This window comes from Carcharhinus amblyrhynchos, chromosome 4, assembly GCF_965287045.1.
Source record: "Carcharhinus amblyrhynchos chromosome 4, sCarAmb.v2.hapA, whole genome shotgun sequence".
In the NCBI taxonomy this organism is placed as follows: Eukaryota; Metazoa; Chordata; class Chondrichthyes; order Carcharhiniformes; family Carcharhinidae; genus Carcharhinus; species Carcharhinus amblyrhynchos.
In genome coordinates this window covers 11,437,722-11,463,748 of record NC_137327.1, presented here as the reverse complement: position 1 = coordinate 11,463,748, position 26,027 = coordinate 11,437,722, and the positions used below count along the sequence as shown (strand labels likewise).

Sequence of the window (26,027 nt, the reverse complement as noted above, 5' to 3'; positions counted from 1 at the left end):
TTCACAGCTCTCCAAGGTAGAGTATTCAAAGATTCAGTATCGTCTTGAGGGAAGATGCTATTTGGACAACACCTAGATTTTCCAACTGGGGATCAGCTTAGAATTGTGTGTGTGTTTTTTTTAAATTTTTTATTGGACGTGGACATCACTGGCTGGGCTAGCATATATTGCCCATCCCTAATTGCCCTTGAGAGTCAACCACATTGCTGTGAATCTGGAGTCACATATCGGCCAGACCAAGTAAGACAGCAGATGTCCTTCTCCAAAGGGCAATAATTAACCAGATGGGTTTTTACAACAATTGACAATTGTTTCATCGTCATCATTAGACTTTTCATTCCAGATTTTTATTGAATTTAAATTCCACCATGTGATGGGATTTGAACCCAGATCCCCAGAGTATTATTCTGAGTCTCTGAATTACTAGTCCAGTAACAATATCACTATGCCACTGCCTCCCATTCATTCATTCCATCTCCCTAAAATTCCAACTGTATACTTCTCTGGCCTCATCCCTCCTTTTTGCCTCCTCCCAGCACCCTCAATCTCCCAACTCTCAATTTGTTTGGATCATTGTAATGTATGGCATTTGTTGGAACTAATGTTTGCAGACAGTGGCTGTACTTCAGCTGGTGGCTTGGAAACCACTTGTATGGGCATTGGATATTAAGGATATCATTTCAAGTTTTTACAACTGCTAGAAAGTAACATACAATAACAGTGTCTTCCTTAAGTAATGTATCTTTGCTTGCAGTATTTTCTTCTCTTTTTGCAATTTTACCTTCATTAACTTTTCTCTGTAATACTTATATTGCTTTGGCTTTCTTTCATAATTGCATACAAAGTTTGTATTTTTAACCTGCAAATGAATGTATTGGTAAAAAATTGTAGGCAAATTGTTTTACTATTTACTTTCTCTTTATTCAATAGTCATATTGAGCTGAAAACACAATGGGACCACCCAAAAACAGGAAAAAAGAAACGTGTAGCTGGAGGTATGTATTATAAACTACAATTTTAAAAATTAAAACCTTTTTTGTGATGAGTGTTGTTAAAGACCTTTTCATGTTTAGTCATGAAGTGTCGAACCTCAGACATAGGAAAAGTGGTAAGGATGACTGATACTGTAGAAGTTTAAATGGTAGCAAAATGTATTTCAGAGTTTTGGTGTACGTATATGATATTCCATGTCTTTCCTTGAAGTTTATATTCAACAACTTTGATTAGGTTTGATGATTTTGTGTAATTGGAGAATCGTGAAGATTTTGCACTATCAAGTACAGTTTAGGGAAATTCGATATGAATGGAAATACTGCATACAGATTATGAACAGTCATTAAGGGTTTGCACTGTGATAAAATGTGTGTATTTCTTCAGAAAAAAGCAATTATTAATTAAAACAGTGTCTCTTCCCCAACAATGCTTTTTACTTCTAAGCATTAAGGAACTCACATGCTTAAATAAAAATTAAATATTTAATTTGTTAAATTAAATGATCTTATTGAATGGCAGGGCAGGCTCGAAGGGCTAGATGGCCTACCCCTGCTCCTATTTCTTATGCTCTTTGGCACAACATTTCAAGTTATTCTTTGTACAATGTAGTGGAGTTACGATTGAAAGTTTTATGCCTATGAGCACACATTTATATATTGTTTGGTTATGGTTCATCAGAAGCCAGAGTTAATAACTGAATTTTTTTGTAATATGGAGCTTTGAGGATAGTTACCTTTTCTGTCACTAATTTGTGAAGGTATGGGCCAATTTTTGCTGACCTTCATAAATCCCTTAACCTCTGGCAGAGGTTTTGTGAACAGTTATGCTGTGCACCAATGTTCAGGTCATTGTGAACAATATCAGTCTTCAATTATTTTTGCATCCAACATCCTAGTTAAAGTGAGACAGAATAAAATACCCTTTACTTGAGCAATAAACCTCAATTCACATCTTGTAAAGCACCACCTACTGCAAGTCTTGTTGCCAAGACCAACCACCCTCATTACATTATGATGCACTTGTTGGATGTTATGTTGTTTTATTTCTTAATATGTTACAAAAATTCAAAGATGGGGCCTGCCAAATTGAAGTTCCTTCCTTAACTATTAATTTGCTGGTGGAATAATGTTCTTTGAATAAGGTTGCATATTCCAATCCACATAACACCATGAGTTATGACAGTTGTTGTTTATGCTTAATAGTGCAGGTTAAATTTCTTGGGTTGGCTATATCCTAGTTGACAAATGCCATGTATACTACTGCATTCAGTATCTTTCCACTGCTTGAAATTCTGACCACTACGTATGCATGTATTTCAGCATATATTTGATGCATGCATTCATATATTTCTGTGGTGGTGCAAACACACCCAATATTCTTGACATTAGGAGTGCAATTGCCAGTTCACCACATGATTCACTAACAAGCAGGAGCAAAACTGAAGTTGCTCATTTCATTTAAGACTTCCAGTGTTTGGAAAGAGATCACTTTGACAATCACCTGGTTTGTATTTAAACCTGGTCAAAGGACGTACTGTTGAAACTTTTAATTCTGGACACATATCGTAATCCTAGGATTTCAGCATTCAGTCTTGGAAATCCTGTGATAAGGAACAATTGCCAACAGAAATGTGGAATTTAGTTTCAGCAACAATTTTTTTAGGAGCATTTCAATCTGGTTCTTTGGTCCTGTGATGTGCGGTACTAATGTTTTCTAATGTTGAAACCGTCAGCTGCAAGTTCTCCTCTAAACCGTACCATCCTGACTTGGAACCATATCACCATTCCTTCACTGGGTCAAAATCCGGAAACTCCCTCCCTAACAGCGCTATGATTGTGCCTGCAATAAATGGACTGTCGCGGTTCAAGAAGGTGGCTTACCATCTCCTCAAGGGCAGTTAGTGATGGGCAGTAAATACTGGCCGAGCAGTGGCATCCACATTTCGTGAAAGAATTTAAAAAAAAAAATCTGATTAATATTACAATCACTGTGCCAAGGAGCGTAATCCCTAGTTGCAAAGATAACCAATGAAGTTCCTTCTCTTTACAGGTTTGTCAGGGTGACAGAAAAGTAATTTGCTTTACATTTTTTCCTATACATTTGAGAATTGCAGATGTTTAAATTTGTGATTGTTTGGCATATCACGCTTTTATGAAATGATTAAGTTTGTGAATTATAGTTCAAAAGCAACCAGGATTACTTTGACTTTTAAAAGTTTCTGAATAAGTATTTATCCTAAAAAAAAGTAACCACTTGTATGTGACTGAGCTGTTGGCCTTTCTCTGGCGTTTACAATTCTGTTGTTTTTGAGCAGGCTTACCATTTTGAGGGTTTATTTCTGGTGAACAGACCAAAACCTGTTCTTGAACAAAAGGTCACAGACCTGAAACAGACCTTTCTCTCCTCACACAGATCCTACCAGAATGCTAAGTGTTTCCAGTTGTTTTTCTGTTGTCAGAATACTAGCATATGCAATATTTAGATTTTGGCCCAAAGTATAAAAGCATTGTTTGGAATAAGTAGTATAGTTTATAATTTCTACTTAGTGGTGTTATGTTTTATTTTAACTATTCTTCTTTCTTGATGTTTTATCCCATCTCTCCTCTGTTTCATCCCGAAACTTTCAAACTAAGTTAAATTATGTACTAGTTTTGTAATCAAACATTAAATCAATTTCAGACCCCAATGAATATTTGATCTATAATAATGCAAGCAACTCTGATTTGCCTGTGTAGCACCTTAAAAGAAAAACCATATAATGCTGTAACTGCAAGTACTAAGTCCAGCACACTAATTTTGATACTGGATTGGTAGTTTGTTACATCTCTTAAATGTTTTTTTTTATTAAATGATCTTCCCCTACTGTGCATTCCTCATAAATGACTTGATAATTTGAATTCCTCTGATGGTCCACTGACTTCATACGGTGAATAGCTGAGCCATGGAGACCCATGAGGGTTCCATGCTCAGCCTTCGATTTGAGTTGGGATGGTGGTAGGAAGCGAAGATTGGCCGCAGATCAATTCACCATTGAATTAGGGAAAGGAAAATGTGCCTCTTTTTCCCACTGATTAGTGTGAATTCTGAGGAAACCCTTGTGTTGAAGGGCAGAGGTTCTACTTTGTGATCTGTGGTCAAAATCTTTTTTCCGAGGTTCTTGTTAATTAGAAATTAGAAACATTGCCTGGCTTAATTTTATTGAGGGCGTTTTTTGATTTTTGCAGGTTTCTTTTTAGCTTTCATTAACTTGTTCACTAGGTGATGTATTCCTGTAGTGAAAGAGCCTGAAGCGAAGCTTCACTTTTAGGATGAATAAGGAAGAAATTTTACTTCAGACATGACATTGTATGTTGACTTGTACATTTCAGAGAAACTTAGCTGTTTGATCATTTGTAGGTAAGCATTAATTCCACAATGGAAACATTTGTTGAAGGTCATAATTTCTTAATTGCCAAACAAGCTACAGAAGTGAAACATTTAATTCAAGAATTCACTTGGTAAGATTATAATTTACGGATAGAGTGAAACTAAGGTTTTAATACTTGTTGGTCATTCGGAAAAAAACAATTTGTTCTATCATTAATAAAAAAATAAGTAAATTAAATTCCAATATGATGCTGCATTTTAATTTTCATATTATGCAGAATTCCATGGATTGTCAAATACATAGAGTGACAGAAATATATAAAAATGAAGTGTTTGTAATGACTACTGAAATTTTTAAAAGCCTAAGGCACTATACTCAGAGTTGTAATATTTTTGAATTCCCAAGCAACCAATGCCTTGAGGATGTAATTTGTGTGCTTCACTTATATGTTGAAGCACTATTGCGTGTACTACGTGTTCAGTAAACAGATTGCATCTGGCTCCAATGTTTGCAGGACCTTATTGAATAACGTTTGTACTTTAAATGAGAGAGTGCTTCATTTATTAATTTTGATTATGTTCCATTGTCATTTTGCCCGCCACTTCTTAATGGCTTTTCATCACCCTGAAGTTTGATAAACCCAACTGTACATGGTTTAATTTCCCCATGGATCCCAGATTCTACCAGTCTGCTTGACATCTGACTTTTGTGGATATATATAATAGACACACTATCAAAGAAAAGAACAAAGAAAATTACAGCACAGGAACAGGTCCTTCAGCCCTCCAACTCTGCACTGACCTCGCTACCCGACTTAACTAAAACCCCCTAGCCCTCTGGGATAATATCTCTCATTCCCATCCTATTCATGTACTTGTCCAGAAGCTCTTTAAAACTCACGATCATACCTGCATCCACTACCTCCCCGGCAATGAGTTCCAGGCATCCACCACCCTCTGTGTAAAGAAAAACTCCTTCAAACTTGCCCCTCGTACCTTAAACCTATGCCCCCTAGTAATTGACTCTTCCACCCTGGGAAAAAGCTTCGACTATCCACTCTGTCCATGCATCTCATAATCTTGTATCTACCCTTCAACTTGCGTCATTCTAGTGAGAATAAACCAAATTTCTCCAACCTCTCCTTACAGCTAATGTCCTTCATATCAGGCAACATCCTGTTAAATCTTTTCTGTACCCTCTCCAAAGCCTCCACATCTTTCTGGTAGCATTGCAACCAGAATTGAACACCCTATTCCAAGAGCGGCCTAACTAAGGTTCTATAAAGCTGTAACATGACTTGCCAATTTTTAAACTCAATGCCCCGGCCAATGAATGCAAGCCGTATATCTTTTTGTGACCTTCTCCACCTGCGTTGCTGCTTTCGGTGACCTGTGTACCTGTACACCCAGGTCTCTTTGCCTATCGATACTCTTTAAGAGTTGTGCCATTTACTGTATATTTCCTATTTCTATTAGACCTCCCAAAATGCATTACCTCATTGCCAGACATTTGTCGGGATTAAACTCCATTTGCCATCTCTCTGCCCAAGCCTCCAATCAATCCAAATCCTGCTGTATCCTTTGATGGTCCTCATCACTTTTCACAAATCCACCAACCTTTGTGTTGTCTGCAAGCTTACTAATCAATCCAATTACATTTTCCTCCAAATGTATTACAAACAGCAAAGGTCCCAGCACTGATCCCTGAGGAATGCCACTTGTCACAGCCCTCTATTCAGAAATGTACCCTTCCACTGCTACCCTCTATCTTCTATGACTGAGTCAGTTCTGTGTCCACCTTGCCAGCTCACCTCTGATCCCATGCGACTTCACCTTCTGCACCAGTCTGCCATGAGGGACCTTATCAAAGGCTTTACTGAAGTCCATGTAGACAACATGCCCTACCCTCATCAATAATCTTCTTCACTTCCTCAAAAAGCTCAATTAAGTTAGTGAGACACGACCTTCCCTTCACAAAACCATGTTGCCTCTCACTAATACGTCTGTTTATTTCCAAGTGGGAGTAAATCCTATCTCGAAGAATCCTCTCCAATAATTTCCCTACCACCGACGCAAGTTCACTAGCCTGTAATTACCTGGATTATTCTTGCTACCCTTCTTAAACAAAGAAACAACATTGGCTATTCTCCAATCCTCTGGGACCTCCTCTGTAGGCAGTGAGGATACAAAGATTTTTCTTAAGACCCCAGCCTTGCCTGTCTCGGTATTTTGAGGTATATCCCATCGGGCCCTGGGGAGTTGTCTGTCTTAATGTTTCTTAAGAACCCCAACACCATCACCTTTTTGATCTCGTGACTCAAACTATCTACACACCCTTTCTTAGATTTATCATCCGCTAAGTCCTTTTTGGTGAATGCTGACAGAAAGTACTCATTTAATACCTCACTCATTTCCTCTGGCTCCATGCCTGGACTCTCTCCCTTGTCCTTGAGTGGGTCAACCCTCTCCCTGGCTACCCTCTTGCTCTTTATATATGTATAAAAAGCCTTGGGATTTTCCTTAATCCTGCTGGCCAATGATTTTACGTGACCCCTTTTGGGCCCCTTTACTCCTTGCTTTAAGTTTCTTTCTACTTGTATTCTACACGTGTGTTCCCAACCTCCTAGCCTGAACAAATGCTTCCTTTTTCTCTTTGACTAGGCTCACAATACCTCTTGTTATCCAAGGTTCTCAAAACTTGCCAGACTTATCCTTCATCCTTACAGGAATGTGCCCGTCCTAAATCCCTGTCAAATTATCATTCAACTGGATTTGGACTGTCAGCGTCATCTCAGGCAAGACCCAGTGCTGGGGCCTCAGCTTTTTACCATTTATATAGATGATCTGGAGGAGGGAACCAAGTGTAGGGTGTCGAAATTTGCTGATGACACCAAGATTGGGGGAACGGCAAATTGCGCGGAGGGTGTGGAGAGTCTGCAGAAGGATCTAGATAGGCTGGGCGAATGGGCCAGGAAATGGCAAATGGAATTTAATGTTGGCAAGTGTGAGGTGGTCCACTATGGTAGGAAGGACTATTACTTACGGGGCGAAAAACTGCAGCAGGCGACGGTGCAGAGGGACCTCGGGGTCCTTGTGCATGAGTCGCAAAAACCCAGCTTGCAGGTGCAGCAGGTGGTCAGGAAGGCAAATGGGATGCTGGCCTTCATAGCGAGAGGGATTGAATATAAAAGTAGGGAGGTCTTGCTGCAGCTGTATAGGGCATTGGTGAGGCCGCAGCTGGAGTACTGTGTGCAGTTTTGGGCGCCGCACCTGCGCAAAGATATTTTGGCCTTGGAGGGAGTGCAGAGGAGGTTTACTAGGCTGATACTGGAGTTGAGGGGGTTGAGCAATGAGGAGAGGCTGAATAAACTGGACTTGTACTCGTTAGAGTTTAGAAGAATGAGGGGAGATCTCATTGAGACGTATAAGATGATGAATGGGATGGATAGGATAGAGGTGGAAAGATTCTTCCCGCTCAAAAAAGACAGTAGGACTAGGGGGCACAGCCTCAAGATAAAAGGGGGGCGGTTTAGAACGGAGTTGAGGAGGAACTTCTTTACTCAAAGGGTGGTGAATCTCTGGAAATCTCTGCCCGTTGAAGTGGTGGAGGCTGCCTCGCTAAATATTTTTAAGACGCGGGTTGATGGATTTTTGATAAGAGAGGGGATTAAGGGTTATGGGGAGAGGGCGGGAAAGTGGAACTGAGCAACAACAGATCAGCCATGATCTTATTGAATGGCGGGGCAGGCTTGAGGGGCTAGATGGCCTACTCCTGCTCCTATTTCTTATGTTCTTATGTAACAGGCAGGGATTTTAATTCTGATTTGATCTGTTTAAATTTGTTCTGCTATCACCACTGTTCAAGAATCTTCCTCAACATCAAATCACAGGTTCCCTCCCTCCTGCTTTTACTGCTCCTCCAGAGACAGAATTCATGACTGGAGGAGCAGTAAGAGCGGAAGTGAAGGAACTTGTGATTGGAGGAGCTGGAGCAGTGAGTGTGGGAGAGACAGAATCTGTGATTGGAAGAGCAGATCTTCACAGGTTCTGTCTCTCCCAAATTCATGTGGCCCATTCTCAAGTGAGAAATCACCACAAATGCCATAAACCTGGCAACCGAATGTTGATCAACGATCTCCCAGTCTTCAGAGCAGTTGCTCAAGATACCAGTCTGGCCCTTTCCATGTCCAAGCAATGTGTCAGGTTGGTGCTGGAATAAGAACTCTACAGCTTAACACCTTTCCTCAATTTTCCTGGGTGAGGTGCAAGTATCTTGGGAGCATCCTGAAGACTAATGACAGTTCAGGCCTCACAACAATTGAAGAAACTCTCATCTCACAATGACTGACTGACCAACAGTTGTATTAATGGAAACAATCTCACGTCTAGTCACTACCATTTGAAGTATGACTTGGCAACATATATAAAGAATGCAATCATGGAGATTGATGCCGTCCCACATTGAACTTGGCCGAAACTGACAGGGGCCATCGAAAATGTAGTGACCTACAACCCTGCGATCCTGGAATCATCATTTCTTTGTTGGCCTTTTGACCACTGCTGCCAAACAGAGCATCTCCTGAGGCTTCTGGACAAAGGAGAGCCAGGATGGTTCTGGAAATACAATCAGTTGTCTTGGAGCTGCTAATCCTGAGGCTACCAGGCTCCAAAAGTCCAATACTATAGACTTCAAATTAGTGGAGTGTACAAGAGGACCTCACTATAAGAACACTTGTCAGTTATGCTGGACAATGAGCTTGATCGTTCCGCAAGCCTGCACCCCCAACACTAGTGGAAATGAAGGAAGGATTAACTGCCCGGAAGGCAACTGGTAGACACTACCCCTTGTGGAATTTCTCCAGCAGCTAGGCCCAAAGGGACTTGAAATGCTTGCACATATATACAACAAACCCATGGAATCCAGATGCAACCCAAATGCACGATGGGTGATTGCAAGTGCCACATGAAACCCTGGCAAGCCAACTAACCCAGCAGATATCTTGTCAATGCATGACTTACAATCTCTTGGAATGTGTCATTCACTGGGGAATCAATCTCAACGAGGCAGTGACCCCTAGAGATCAAGCAGGCTTCTGGCCTAAACGTAGTTGCTGTGACGAAGCTCTTGCTGTCACAAAACATGTTAGAAGGCGGTTTCCAGAGGAAACTCTCAACTGATACAGCTCTTGTAGACCTGTTGTTGGCCTGTGATGTAATCTGGGTTAAAGGCCTGATGCTGAAACTTGCAGTATCATACCTTGCTGTAAAGCACTGTGCTTGATTTGGTGATGCTGAGCAATAGACAACTGTGCCCAACTTGGCAAGAAATTTGTCCTGATCCCTTAACAACACGTTGTTATAAGGATCGGTACTGACAATTTTGAACATCCTCATGAGTGACACAATGAACATAAGAACATAAGAAATAGGAGCAGGATTAGGCCATCTAGCCCTTCGAGCCTGCCCCGCCATTCAATAAGATCATGGCTGATCTGTCACTGCTCAGTTCCACTTTCCCGCTTTCTCCCCATAACCCTTAATCCAACAGTTGTTCAAATTTGCATGTATGGATTTTGCCCTGGCAATCAAGCAGCCATTTTTGACATTTAAGTTCATCTTGAACAGGAACCTCAGCATCATGACTGAGTACCACACAAAATGGAAGCTCAATCCCCATATTTCAACTTGATTACCAGAATGCCAAACGCATCCTGAATGTGATCATTTGCAGCAATCTTGTCCGAGTTACCTCAAAGTGAAGCTGGGACTGCATGCTAACCATCAAGCTGAAGATCGAAGGTATCTGAAGATGAAGTCAGAGTCAACTTGATCCAGAACCTGGCTAGTACCAGTTGGGGAGCCCAAGCAGCAATACTACAGACTTCAGTTATGGCCCTTGAGTAGCTGAGCACAGTGCACCAAAATGGATCAGAATTAGACATACTCGACTGGCTGCCCAACTCAGCATTGCAGTGAGATATGTCACTAGAACTCTTGGGTTGACCCCAACACCTTGGCTGCTCATGCTGTCAGACACTGCCATTCTTCCCCAGTAATCCACCATGACTTATTGACCCTCCGTGAAGCTCAACGAATTGAGGAAAACCAATCCCTTCCCATCCACAAGGACCTCCCAACATTCCTGGCCTCTGTATGCATGGGACTTATGTAACTTTAACCAAACTCAAGCAATGTGATTTCACTCCTGAAGAAGTTTGGGGAATATGAATAATTCTCATAAGAAGTCATGAATAAACATGTCGTGAAAGCCCCAACCCAGTCCTTTGTTTCGACCTCGTACGATGCTCATAGGCATCCCTAAACTACATCTGTACAAATCATGGCAGATGCAGATGCCTGAAACATGAATAAAAAAATTGTAAACTGTCCTGTGTGCAGTTGTCACCCAGAACAGACAGTGGAGTACATAACGACTTAATGCCTGACTCATAGCACAAAGGAAGTATTACAGTGATAGCAGTCAGTCCTGACATAATATCCTGGCTTGACCATCTTGATGTGAAGTTATAGTTGTTGCCCAGTGCCCAGTACCCAGTCATACAAAAGAAGAAAACTACTCTTGCAATCAAATTTTGCCTTATTTTTCACTTACTGACACTTGCGCCTGCAATTATTTGGATTATGCAGCAGCCATAACGTAAGCCAGTATGTGCAACTTGTCCAAGTGGTATGTGCACATACTGGCTTGGACAAGATTGCTGCAAAAGATCACATTCAGGGTGCGTTTAGCGTTCTTGTATTCAAATTCTTGAATTTTTTTAACCTCCGTCTTCAATTTTTCATGGGCTTTTGCGGTTTCAAGGGTGAATTTTCCTGATGCCCTGTTGTATTTTGAACCCTGGTTGCGATGCCCTGCACAGCTGAATAGTTTGTTCACTGTTGATATTCATGCGTGAGGAATGGCTTTTTAAGCAAACTCATGGAAAAATACCAGTGTTTATGGTCTTTGTTGGCAGCTCATCAGCAAAGGATTGATGACTCCCAAGAGACGAAGAAATTGAAAGTGCAAAATGGATATTATTTTGATTTGGTATTTGTTTACTCTCTGTTTTTGTGTTACATGAATGGAGCAGGAAACCAGCTTAAAGATGAGACCAATGATGTAAATCTGTTAATTTCTAGAATAGGAAAATGAAATCCTGGTAAGAAAAGAAGGGCTTTATGTTAAAGTGTTCTGTTTCTTATGTTTGAGACAGTCATCCATTTCATTTGCCAGGGAGGGAGAGTTAAATTTATCCCAGAACTTTTAGCATTGCTCAAATGTTAAATTATTTGGTTACTATTCAAACTTAAAAATCAAATTAACAGTTTTTTGTTTATAGGTCAGTGGAGATGGAGAGCAGAAAAGGTCGGGGGTGGGCGGGGGGGGGCGCGGAGGGGAGTGAGGGTTGGCAAGGAGCCAAATGTGTGGCCTGGAGAAATTTCTATGCCTGGCCTTTGGAATTTAAAACGTTCAAACTTTTCTGGTTAGCAGTAGTATGAACTGTGTTAGTCCAACTCCCTCATCATCTACAGCCATTGGCTACTAGACACATAGATGAAGATATTAGGATGGTTGGCCAAAAGCTTGGCCATGGAGGGTCTGAAAGGATTGTGCAGACGGTGATTTAGTGGGGGCATTCCAGAGATTAGGCTATAGATGGTTGAAGGCATAGCTATGACTATACCATAAGGTACAATCATTTACAGCTAACAAAAATTACTTAACTTACATGGAGAAAATCTTCCAGTTCAATTTTTTATTGGGAATCAAAGTACAGACCATTGTATATACTGAAACAACTCATGGGATTTTTCATCTGCTAAAAATTCATACATTCAAGTTTTAAAGTTTTTTTTGTTCATGTCACAAGTATATTTACACTAACATTGCAATGAACTTACTGTGAAAATCTCCCAACCCGTTGTTTGTGTGCTAAAAGGGTGGAATGCACAAGAGGTTTGAGTTGGAGAATTGCAAGTTTGGGAAGAAATGTAGAGCTGGAGTAGGTTGCAAATAGGGAGTGAGAGGATTTAAAAAATCTGGAAATAAAGCAAAATAATGCGGTGATTTGGATTTTGTGTAAATGGTATCACAAAATAAATAAGAAAATATCATAATTCACTCTAAATAATAATAATAATCACCCGGGTGATTGGCTATGAATGAATGATTTGACATCATGAAAAGGTTAAAGGTGATGCAGCAGCAGTATTTTAATCCTTCATGGTTTGTGAGTGTTGCTGACAAGGCTAGCCTTGTTCCCATTGCTAATTGTTCTTCAGAAAATTGGTGTGAACTACCTTAAACTGCTATGGTCTATTTGGTATAGGTGCATCCACAGTGCTGTGCAGAAGGGTGTTCCAGGTATTTCAGCCAGCAAAATTTGTAAATACCAACTTGTATAGATGGAAGACCCTTTTTCACACGTTAGTACACAGGAGGATGACTTTTTCCTCTATGATGCAACAGTTCTGTTGCACCCAATCCAAAATAACTATTTGCGCTTGCACTGTTGCCAAATTGCCAAATAATTTGTGGGTAGAAGTAATCCAGGACTGGGACACAATCCACAGTTCAGATCAGGAAAAAAAAATCCATTTTAAATTTGCTCCAAGTTGGCCATGCAGATTTCAAGACAAAACATATGACTGCAGCTAATAGGTGCTGAGCACCTATAATGTTTGCTCTTCTGTTCATCTCAAAGGTTATGTTATAATTTCAATGTGCTTCCTACAAATTAAAGCAAATGTTGTACAAAAATGAACAATTATACAGGATGTGTGTTACCATGTTATCATGAAATGAAAACAAATGCTGGAAAAAAAAATCAGGTCTGGCAATATCTAGAGAGCGAGAGTGTATTTCCAATTGACATTTCATCAGAATTGGATAACATTAGTGATATAACCGGTTTTAAACTAGTGTAGAGTCAGCGAAAATGGGGAGGGTGAGAATAGGAACAAGATGGATTATCTCTGGGGTGCAAGCTAGGAGAGATTAAATGGCAAGACAAAATGGAGTGATAATGGTGCGAGAAAATAAAATAAAACAGAAAATGCTGAAAATACTTAGCAGATCTGATGGCCTCTGTGGAGCGAGAAACAAAGTCACAGACTATGAAACATGAACTGTTTCTTTCCTGCTAACATCCAGCAGGAAAAGTATAGGGTATTTCCACCATTTTCTGTTTTTAATTTGGATTTCCAGAATAGGTAGAATTTTGCTTATGTGAAGAAATAAAAGATGTATCAAAGGAGATGTGAATGGCAGAATCATGAATAAAACAAAGGAAAATACTGAAACCAAGGAAGTCAAAGAAAACATGAGAGCAGAGGTCACAACCTATAATTATTGAATTCTATTTTGCATCTGGAAGGCTGAGTGCCTAATTGAAAGGGGAGGTGCTGTACTTCAAGTTAATGTTGAACTTCATTGGAATACTGTCAAAGGCTGAATGAGATCAAAGCAGGCACTTGAAATGACAGAATCAGAAATTTGGTGTCACAGATGGGATTAGCAAATGGAGGTGTTCCTCAAAAGGGTCACCAAATCTGCCTGCAGTCTCACTTCTGTAGGGGCGATTGCATCGTGAGTAATGATGGGTCTTCTGTGTTGAGGGTGTCTGAAAAGTGCATCTAGACATCATAGAGGAATGGTCTCTTTGGAAAGATGAAAGTGGGGGAAAGTTATGTTTGGTAGTACATAACACTGAAGTTGGTGGAAGATGATCTATTGAATACAGAAGGAGATGAGGTGGAAAACAAAGGCAAGAAGAAACCCTATTGTGGTTCTGGGAGTGAGGGCAAGAGCAAAAGTGTGTGAAATGGAGTTATCATTGTAGTAATGTGGTACAATTGAAATTACAATTCCTGTAACAAAATTGATTGTTTTTATCAAAAATGCAACTGTTATCAAATAATTAAGCTATGGAAAGAGAATGGTTGAGCAGCTGAAGCATTTCTTGCTATATAAGTGAATGAGAGTGCCATAATCAAAGTCCATTGCTTTTCAAGAAGCAACCTGAAAAGCAATTCGATTTGATAGATAATTTTATGAGTTTTAAATTCTGCATGGTATTTCAGGATGTAGTGTATTGACAAGTATAAAGACAAATTTTACCTTTCAGCTTCTCTTTCTCGTCTTCTTCACCAATTTATTTGAAAATTAAATTGAGACTTAAACTTGTCTGAGATTTCTTATTTGGTTTTGAAATTAGCTCTTTTCAAATGATCCTACATGATCTGGTTTGAATATAACTAACCAGCAATACCAGGCCAATAGTTAAAAACTTTTAACTCTTGCACATATTCAAAGATTGAGTGATATACCTGCATAAGCATATACTTTATTTTACATCTTTAATAACATGTTTGTACAACCATAAGGTTTGGTGCTCAGTCTATGCTATCTGTTAACAGAAGCAAAATATCAGTGCAGTGGTAATTTTCATATTATAGTATCTCTCTGAGTTAGCTTTCATTTAGTTAGAATGTAATGAAGTTACTTTGGATTAACAAGATTACAACAGGACTTGGCAAGATTGAATTTAGAATCTGTATTTGCCTTCTCTTTAATTATAAGATTCACCACTTGTAATACGAAAATGAAATCATTCAGTTGCTATGATTAAATGATATGTCGTTATTTTTGACTTTGAAGATCCCAGCAGCTGGTGTCGTTATCTGTCATTTCCTTCCAACTAACCTTGTTTCTATTTCCCTCTTGTGGTTATACTCTGCTGTGAGCTATGATTCTTGTGTTTTGTAGTAACTATTTGGATACACTTTGCAATTTTTTATTTTAATCTGAAAAACATTGCTTTCCTTTGTTAATCTTTTACTGTTGAATACTTGCTTTGATCTTTCAATTATTTCTTCGGCCTCCAGACATTTTCAAACTTATCACACCTTCCAAACTATCTTTGACCTTAAGTCAAAATAATTTATTTTACCTGGAAAATGACTGGCCAAAAATCAGGAAATGTATGTTTTTGGTTCTGGTACTGAACATAAGAACATAAGAAATAGGAGCAGGAGTAGGCCATCTAGCCCTTCGAGCCTGCCCCGCTATTCAATAAAATCATGGCTGATCTGCTGTGGCTCAGTTCCACTTTCCCGCCCTCTCCCCATAACCCTTAATCCCCTTGCCTATCAAAAACCTATCAACCCGCATCTTAAAAATATTTAGCGAGGCAGCCTCCACCACTTCAACGGGCAGAGAATTCCAGAGATTCACCACCCTTTGAGTGAAGAAGTTCCTCCTCAACTCCGTTCTAAACCGCCCCCCCTTTATCTTGAGACTGTGCCCTCTAGTCCTACTGTCCTTTCTGAGCGGGAAGAGCCTCTCCACCTCTATCCTATCCATCCCATTCATCATCTTATATGTCTCAATGAGATCTCCCCTCATTCTTCTAAACTCTAGAGTACAAGCCTAGTTTATTCGGCCTCTCCTCATAGTTCAACCCCCTCAACTCCGCTATCAGCCTAGTAAACCTCCTCTGCACTCCCTCCAAGGCCAGAATACTCTTGCATAAGTGTGGCGACCAAAACTGCACACAGTACTCCAGCTGTGGCCTCACCAGTGCCCTGTACAGTTGCAGCAAGACCTCCTACTTTTATATTCAATCCCCCTCGCTATGAAGGCCAGCATCCCATTAGCCTTCCTGACCACCTGCTGCACCTGCAGGCTGTGTTTTTGCGACTCATGCACGAAGACCCCGAGGTCCCTCTGCACCGTCGCATGCTGCAGTTTTTTGCCATGTAAGTAATAGTCCTTCCTACCATTATTCCTACCAAAGTGGACAACTTCAGACTTGCTAACATTAAATTCCATTTGCCAGTTCCTGGCCCATTCGCCCAGCCTATGTAGATCCTTCTGCAGACTTTCCACACCCTCTGCACAATTTGCCGTTCCACCAATCTTGGTGTCATCAGCAAATTTCGACACCATACACTTGGTTCCCTCCTCTAGATCATCTATATAAATGGTAAATAGTTGAGGCCCCTGCATTCATGAACCTATAAAACTTAGACTTCCATGTAAAGTGGCTGCACTCCCTTATGTTTGTTCTTCAGTTTAAAGCATGAAACATACCGAGTTGGATTTTGCTGCGAATAGCAAACTAATGGACTCGCGTTTGTCCACATACTTTCAGCAGGATGTGTGTGCACTTTGCAGAAAATAATTGAATTCCCCATGCTTGAAATCTGAATCATTAATGCTCCATACTTATTACTTTTAAAGACAGAAGCTTTTATAGCGATTAAGACTTACAGGTGTGTGATGTCCCATTCCCACCCCCTGCTTTCCCTCTCAACCATATATTCCATTAATCAGGAATGGACGAGTCCTAACTTTTTTTGAGAACTTTACGTTTGAATGAGGGATGCCCACTTTCTGGAAAATTAGAGGGATGTCGCATGCAATGGTTGGGAAGTTGCAATCCAGTTTGCCCCCAAATAATATTGAGAGATGTTATCTACTGTTATTTTCATTAATTAGCTTGTGAACTTTTCCGACATCAATATCACAAGATGGAGATGTTTCCTGGTCATTCTAACCTGGAAAGGTGGAATCTGCTCAAATAACAACAACAATAATCTGACACTGTTCCTTATAACAGGGCCCAACTCAAGCTGGTCCACGTGCAGGGCATTCATACATTCTGGTACTGCTATCTAATTAGAAAAGACATGGCTAATCCGAATGTTCACATGTGCCTAATAATGATTCCAAAATACTAGTGTTTTAGAATGCATGTGCTATTGTATGCATCATTTTTTTAAAATATATTCCCCATGTCTGTTGTATGTTCACACAGTAAGTAGCAAGTACACAAGACTGGTGTTTTCTCTGACTATGGTTAACCCTGGTCACTTCCCAAGAGTAGGAAGAACTTGGAATTTTCAATATCTGACAATCTACAAAGACTTTTCCCTGAATTAGCCTCTAATTAATTTCAAGTTTTATCCACTGAGATAGCCTTTGCAAAAGGATTCCTTGAACAATGACTCTTAAGGATGGGCCGCATTGATGTGCTACACTTTTATAGCATTGAAACAATACATTTATATTGCAGATTACTGCCAAACTACTGTTGAGCTATGCCATGGGAGATCTGCTTGCTAATTGTAGCATCTTAAAATAACTGTAAAGATTGCTGTCCTCTTAAACCCATAAATATAACAAACTGGTCAGGTAGAATATCAGTAAGTATGCTGCAGTGTAAAGTCTTTGTCTGTTTTGAATCAAACATTCGGTGTAAAGTCAGAGACAATTTCAGGATGTTTTCGTTGCTGCATAATGTGACCTAGCCCATAAATATTGCATCAGGACCCTACAGACTTCACACCAGCAGCGTGTCTGTAAATTCAAATATGTTGTATTTAAACTGTGGATCACATTACATCATTGCATTCCAAAACCAATGCTTACAGCAGTGGTTTCCACTATCATGACACACCTCCATACTTTAAAAAAAATCAAGGCACACCTATTTTGTCGTCTTCCTGACTGGATTTTAGGCAAGAGGATAGGGAGCTGTTTAAAAAATTTTTTTCTCTTAACCTCTCCCTGCCCCTCTCGCTTCTCCCAGGGCTTTTATGCCCCTTTTTGAGTTTTTGCTTTTTGTACAGGCATGTGACCTTTGTTTTCAGCTCCAAGTTCCACTGGTCATGTGTATGAGCCTGACTAGCATAAAACCTAAACTGCGCATGTGCGGCTGGCTCTTCACAGTACTCGTGATGTGGAGATGCCGGTGTTGGACTGGGGTAAACACAGTAAGAAGTCTCACAACACCAGGTTAAAGTCCAACCAATTTATTTGATGGTAAACTCACAAGCTTTCGGGGTTTGCCCCTTTCTCAGGTGAATGGAGAGTTCTGGCCTCAGACAGAGCATATAATAGCGCACACGGTTTACAGATTACTGATTAGAATGCGAGTCTTTACAACTAACCTGTTATTCAAGTCTTAAAGATGCAGACAGTGTGAGTGGAAAGAGCATAAGGCATAGGTTAAAGAGATGTGTATTGTCTCCAGACAGTACAGTAAGTGAGGTTTTGCAAACCCAGGCAAGTCATGGGGGTTACAGAGTGCGACATGAACCCAAGATCCCGGTTGAGACTGTCCTCGTGTGCGGAACTTGGTTATCGGACTCTGCACTGTCGTGTGTCGTGAAGGCTGCCTTGGAGAACGCTTACCCGAAGGTCAGAGGCCGAATGGGCATGGACTGTCCGGAGACAATACACATCTCTTTAACCTGTGCCTAATGCTCTTTTCACTCACATTGTCTGCATCTTTAAGACTTGAATAGCAGGTTAGTTGTAAAGACTAGCATTTTAATCAGTAATCTGTAAACTGTGTGTGCTGTTATATGTTCTGTCTGAGGCCAAAACTCTCCTGTCACCTGATGAAGGAGCAAACCCCGAAAGCTTGAGAGTTTACTATCAAATAAATTGGTTGGACTTTAACCTGGTGTTGTGAGACTTCTTACTGTCTTCACAGTACACCAGTGACACATTGGTTGGGATCCACTGGTTTACAACACGAGGAAGCCATTGGATCCATTACGTCCATGTCTGCTGCGCAAGAATAATCTAATTAGACCCACTGCCTTGCACCTTTCCTGTAGCCCTGCAATTTGTTTTCTCTTTGGTGCTTAAATTTCCATCTGTAAGCCTAATTGAAACTGCCTATACGATATTCTTCGGCTTTGCATTCCAGATCCTGACCACGTGTTGAGTTTTAAAACAAGTTTCACCTTGTCTTGCTGTTGGTTCTTTCGGCAGTTGTTTCAAATCTGAGTCTCCTATTTCGACCCTTCCACCTATCTACTTCTGCCTATGCCTCTTGTGATTTTGACACTTCATATTGTCTCAGACTCCTCTAAGGAGGAGAGCCCCTGGTTTTCCAGTCTGTGGATAACAAATGCCTCCCTTGCCAGCGACACATGAATGAATTCAAAAAATCACATAACTGAAGTGTCTCATCTCTGGAAATATAGCAATATTTCAATACTTTGGAGTTATAGTGATTTATTAGAGATGTTTAAGATAAACAGTGTAAAATGTGCACTTTTTTCTGATATAGATTTGCCATATGGTTGGGAACAAGAGACAGATGGAAATGGTCAGGTGTACTTTGTTGAGTAAGTATATAAATGTTGAAGCCAGTGAGAATTGCATCTTTCAGCTCAGTATAATGATGTGGTAGTCTGGGGGGAGGTTGGGATTGGAATAGAAATTTAAGAAAAATCAATATTGCTTTTAATTGTTTGGTGGTACAGGACTTGAATATTGCTTGAAGAAAAGATATGCTGGTGAAGCTTTTTATTTTGTACTTGGGCACAAGGATGCCAAATTTCAAAGGGAGCAACAATTTATACAGAATTGTTATGGCACAAAGAGAGGCCATTTGCCCATTGTGTCTGTCCCTGCTCTCCAAATAAGTATCATATCTTATAGATTCCGGGGCTAACCAAGTATCTTTACCTAAAACAATAATCAGCACTTGCCTTTTCTCATGATGATGAATCTGATGATGGAGAATTTTTATAAATCGATTTTGAAGTGTACCACCCCGTCTGAAATGAGTATGAGTACAGCATAACAAATCCACATTTTAAACCACTACAGAGCAGGCAAATTTGTTTAGAGCTACTTATGGCTAAGAGAATTCTGTTTATTGGTAATGATAGTACATCCATTCAATTTTAATTTGGCGTTCAGAATTTGTAATTTGATGCAAATAATTAGAAAGTGGGGGAGCAGGAACAGACAGCAGGAGTTACTTATTTTATATCTGTTTTATTCCCCATTTTAAATTTGTTTAGATTTTTTTCCTTAAAGTTAGTTATTGAAGTTGCTTATAAAATCTCTTCTTTTAGTCACATAAACAAAAGGACCACATACCTGGATCCACGTTTAGCATTTACTGTTGAAGAGGCATCTGAGAAACCAAATATTCGACAGAGATATGATGGGAATAGTGCTGCAATGGAAATTCTACAAGGTCGAGATCTAAGTGGCAAAGTTGTCATTGTCACTGGAGCCAATTCAGGGATTGGTAAGTAGAACCAATGTGATTATTAACATCTTGGTTAATAGAAAAATATTGTTTTCTAGTTGGAAATTGTGAAACGTCTTGCCTCCTCTGGTCCTTCCTTGCCCTAATGTCAACTGTGATTCAGTTGTTTGTGATGTTTTTTAAAATTTATTTTGCTACTTGAAACATTGAGTTACATACAGTTGTAATTATTGGAGGGTCAGATCTTTACTTTTGTATTAATTCTACCTTTTGATCTCTACTTTCCACTTACATCACCAATGAATGTAGTACAGCAATGGTACATAGAAGTGACAGCAGCAAGGAACCAGTAAAATATACTTTGCCCATCTCAATCTTTTGAGTTAGCTTGTTACCATAGTTATATTGCCTTCTTGAGTTCTTCTGATCATTTTATTACTATAAATGTAATAAATTATTTCCAGAACATCACAGATTTTCATATTAAGACAGATATGCCTGTTAGAGCCAAAAAGGGTGATGTATGCTTAGGGGTGCAGGGCAAGGCTAGATTACTTTGTATTGGTACTTGCAAAGGAAGATGATGCTAACAAAGTATTAGTAGAAATAGATGGTAGAGTTAATGGATGGCATAAGTTAATATGGAGGATATATTTGAAGGAATGGCTGTTCTTTGAGTTAATAAGTCACCTGGTCTAGATCACATGCCAAGTTGCTCAAGGAAGTCAGATAGTGGAAGGGCTTGCCAAAATTGTCTAATCTTTAGATATGGGTGAGATACCAGAGGATTGGAGAGTGGCAAATATGACAAGAAATGGTGTCAGGATATTCCTGGTAACTTCTGGTGGGTCAGTTTAACATCAGTTGCATGTGTAAAGTTTAGAAATAATCAGGCAAAAAATTCAAAAGGCACTTAGTGTTTTTTTTTTAGTTTGATGTAGTAACACATGTATTGAGATATAGTGAAAAATATTGTTCCTTGCAAGCTGTACAGACAAAACATACAGTTCTGTCTTGCTCAGTGTAGAGAAGTTTGGCTATCTAATAGATTCCGGGCTTAACCAAGTATCTTTACCAAAAACAATAATCAACACTTGCCTTTTGTCATGATGACGAATCTGATGATGGTGGATTTTTAAAAATGAATTTTGATTGTACCTCACCCCGTCTGGAATGAATGAGTATAGCACAGCGAATCTCTTGTACAACAAATCCACATTTTAAACCACTAGTTTCTACAGAGTAGACAAACTTATTTAGTGCTGTTTGTGGCTAACAGAATTCTGTTTATTGGTAATGATAGTATTCCCGCTCTATGATTTAAATGGCGAGGTTGCAGAATATAGTGTTACAGCCATAGCTAGGTTAGAGAAAGATCAACTTAATATATGGTAGGTCCATTCAATAGTCTGATGTCTGTAGGGAAGAAACTGTTCTTGAGTCGCTTGATATGTGTTTTGAGACTTCTGTATCTTTTCCACCTTCTTCTGTCGGGAAAGAGAGTATGTCTAGGATGCATGGGGATGCGTTTGAGTTAGTTGAGGAGAAGTATTTGTGAAAGACTGATTGGGCTTGACTTATTTAATTTTTTTGAAAGACCAGGGAAGGTTGATAAAATGAGAACGATGGATATTAGCTACATCAGTTTAAGAAAGCCTTTCACAGAGTACCACATAAAAGACTTTTAAAAATTGAGACTCATGGAATGGAAGAGTCAGTCTCAACTTGAATTAAAAAAAGGCTAAAGAAGAAAAAGAGCAAATCATGGTGAAGTAAGAGATTTGTTGTTCAGACTGGTTGACAATGGTATTCCCTATGCTAGGACTACTGTTACGTGACTTTGATATTGGAATACAAAGTTATATTTCACTACTTGTCGATGATTCCAAACTTGGAGATGTGGCAAACAATGAGGATGGTCCTAATTGACTGCAACAGGTGTTAGATTACAAATCAGACACCCCAAAACATGTTATGAAGCCTGACTAGACCTCAACAGTTTTTCTATTGTGACATTAGTGTGATGATAATGTGTTTCACTCCAGCTACAATTCTGTTGACATGCTAGGAAGCTTTTATTAAAAGAAAATTTAACAATACAATTTAACTACAACAAACAAATTAACTTCTTCCAGTTGAAATACTTAAATATGATACAATTCTTAACTGCTAACCGATCTCTATTAATTTCAATTCGAACAGTATTCGTCTTATAGACCTAAACCCTTCTTAAATCTGTCAGCAACTCCCAGGATTACGTGCTTATACTTGGGTTGCCAGTTCTCAAGCATCCAGGACATCTCTGGAAAGAGAGACAGAGAGACCTGTTTCCCTGAGTATATCCCAAACAGCCTCCAGAAAGTGAGAGAGACTTCTTTCAGAAACCAGCAGAAACTGTAATCTTAGCTCCTCCATGTAAGCGTATTACTGTCTCTGTCAATCAACCTAATCAAAACCCTGCTCTGAAATCCCAGGGAAAAACTAAATAAACAAAAATGCATCAACTCAGATTAAAACAAACACATCCCTAACTAAAATCAATCACTAACCTGCATTCTCAGCATGTGAGCTGTTTGTTTTGCAGACAAATCAGCACTGTTAAACAGCGTTGAATTCCAAATATGCCCTTTGCAAGAAACATGATATGAATACATTTCTTAAAGGCACAGTATCATCATGCAGAGCATAGGCTAGCAAAATGAACATGCAAGTGGCCAATGGAATTTAATACAGAGAGATATGATGTGCTTTGGCAAAAGGGATCGGGAGAGATAATATAAATTAAATGGCAATGTTCTAAAGTGTGTGCAGGGACGGAAGGATCTGCATCTTTGTAGGTGTCAGGAGATAATGAATGAGTATTTGGGGTCTTAAGGTGTTGAATACAAAACCAGATAAGTTGAGCTGAAGCTGTATAAAACTTGTGGTTTGGCCACAACTAGAGTATTGCATCGCTATACAAAATATTTGAAAAAAAAGGAGTAGGCCTAGAAGTAGATTCGATACATCTAACCTCCACCATTCAGGAAGATAATGGCTGATCCAATTGTGGCCTTAACTCCGCTTTCTTGCCTATCCTCTTTTCTTGCCTGTTCCCTGTAATCCTTGACTCCACTTTAGGAAGGATGTGAGAGGGTGCAGAGAGGTTCACCAGAATTGTTCCAGGGATGAGGAATTTTAGCCACAAGATTAGGTTGGAGAAGCTGGAATTGTTCTCCTTGGAGCAAAGGAGGTTGAGGGGAGATATGATAGAAGTGCATGAGATTTATAACATGGTGAGATGAAACAAGCAAAGAAAGCCATTTCCATTAGTTAATTGTACCCTGGCCCTTGTACCTTGTTTTGAAGTATTGAGCAAAGGAATGTGGACAACTGTGGAAGAACATTTTTATACAGTGGTATACATGGTAATGACCTGGAGCTCGCTACTTACGAAGGTGGTGCGGGCAGAAATGATGCATGAATTGAAAACTAAATTGGATGGGCACTTGGAGGAAATAATCCTGCAAGGATACAAGGATAAAATTAAAGATGGGGACTGACTGAATTGCTCAAAAGAGGGTTGGCATGCACTTGATAGATCGAATAGTCTCTTTCTGTGCCATAATGACTTTACTTTGATACTCTGTAGCTGAGTAAATATCACACATTCCATCAGCCTCTTACCTTAGAAGATATCCCTGCCTTATACCTGCTTGTAAAGTACTCTTAACAAAAATCTTATTAACTTGTGTGCTGATCCCATAAACAGCCTAAGCATTCAGATGGTTGTGGCTTCAAGCCCCATTCCAGAGACTTGAAATATAAAAATTCAGGCTTATCGTTCAGTGCAGCATTGAGTACGGTATGCTTTAGACTGCTCTACTAAAATATCCCACTGTACTTTTTTTTAATCATTCGTGGGACATGGGTGTCGCTGGCTGACCAGCATTTATTGCCATCCCTAGTTGCCCTTAAAAAGGTGGCAGTGCAATGGAATGGCTTGTTAGGCCATTTCAGAGGGCACTTGAAAGTCAACACATTGCTGTGGCTCTGGAGTCACATGTAGGTCAGACCAGGTAAGGACACCATGTTTCCTTCCCTAAAGGACATTAGTGAACCAGATGAGTTCTTCTGACAATTTACAATGGTTTCATTGACTACATTCTTAATTCCAGATTTTTTTTGTTGAATTCAAATTCCACTATCTGTGGTTGTGGGATTTGAGCCCGGGTCCCCAGGACATTAGCTGAGTTTCTGGATTAATAGTCTAGCAATAATATCACTAGGCCATCACCACCTCACGTTTGAAGAAGAGCTGTGGACTTATCCCCAGGTCCTGGCCAATATTTATTCCTCAACCAATAGCATTAGAACAGTTTATTATCTGGTCATTATAAGAAGTCTCACAACACTAGATTAGAGTACAACAGGTTCATTTGGAGTCACAAGCTTTCGGAATGCTGCTCCTTCATCAGGTGTGCTCCCCCAGTCTGATGCCGGCATCGCCACATTGTGGTCATTATCACATTGGGGAAAACAGAACAACTTGGTTCCAACCATATTTTAAAAGTCTAGAGGTTCAGGAAAGTTCTAGTAAAGATCTGCCTTTCTCTCTTTTGCTTATTCCATTAAGGAAATCTTGCCTGTGTTATTGACAGGACTGGGGTCAACCTAAACTGCCCTGATTTCACCACTCTACCTGTTCGGAAAGAGGTGTTTTTTTCATCCTGCTTTTTCTGTCTTTACAAATGGTGGCGTATTTTCCCCAACTCATAAGTTTGGAAATGTTCCAATCCTCAATTAGTGACTTGCACAGCAAGGTTAAGGTCTGATGAAAATAAAATTTTTACACATGCATACAGGTGAGAGAGGTTCACAAGGTCTACTGTTTTGTACACTTGCACAATAAATTTGGGTTAAAACAAAAGGAAGGGGGTTCGGGGTACAATTACAATAAAACACGAGTATTGGTTTTGCATGTATCCAGAGACCAGAATTAGAAGTCAACTGGAATGTTCCTTCCAAGAGGCAGTTGACTGATTGCAGAATGCTCCAACATTTTAGGGTGAGACTTGCATGGCAGGAAGTGGCATGTAGAATGAGTCAGTCGAGAGGCATGAATTCCAAGATTCCAGCAGTCAGCAGGTTTGATAAGAGTCTGCATTACATAAGAACATAAGAAATAGGAGCAGGAGTAGGCCATCTAGCTGTTCGAGCCTGCCCCGCCATTCAACAAGATCATGGCTGATCTGAATTGGATCAGTTCCACTTTCCTGCTTTCTCCCCATAACCCTTAATTCCCTTGTCTGTCAGAAACCTGTCTATCAGAAACCTATCTACCCTTGACTTAAATATATTCAGCGAGGTAGCCTCCACCACTTCAACGGGCAGAAAATTCCAGAGATTCACCACCCTTTGAGTGAAGAAGTTCCTCCTCAACTCTGATCTAAACTGCGCCCCCCCCCTTATCTTGAGACTGTGTCCTCTAGTCCTGCTATCCTTTCTAAGTGGGAAGAATCTCTCTACCTCTACCTATCTAGCCCCTTCGTTACCTTGTACATCTCTATAAGATCCCCCCTCAGCCTTCTAAACTCTAATGAGTACAGACCCAGTCTATTCAATCTCTCTTCAAAAGCTAACCCCCTCATCTCCGGTATC

At 39.8% G+C, this 26,027-nt stretch overlaps 1 protein-coding gene across 2 annotated transcripts in view; it reads left to right on the top strand.

Annotated features, from left to right (window-relative positions):
* The window catches only part of wwox (WW domain containing oxidoreductase), a 909,285-nt gene that overhangs the window by 5,500 nt on the left and 877,758 nt on the right, over nucleotides 1–26,027 (top strand). For both annotated transcript variants that reach the window (XM_080186706.1, XM_080186707.1), the window contains exons 2-4: nucleotides 931–995; nucleotides 19,452–19,509; nucleotides 20,248–20,426. In XM_080186706.1, coding sequence (XP_080042832.1) covers nucleotides 931–995; nucleotides 19,452–19,509; nucleotides 20,248–20,426 — 302 coding nt within the window. The remainder of the gene's footprint in view (nucleotides 1–930; nucleotides 996–19,451; nucleotides 19,510–20,247; nucleotides 20,427–26,027) is intronic.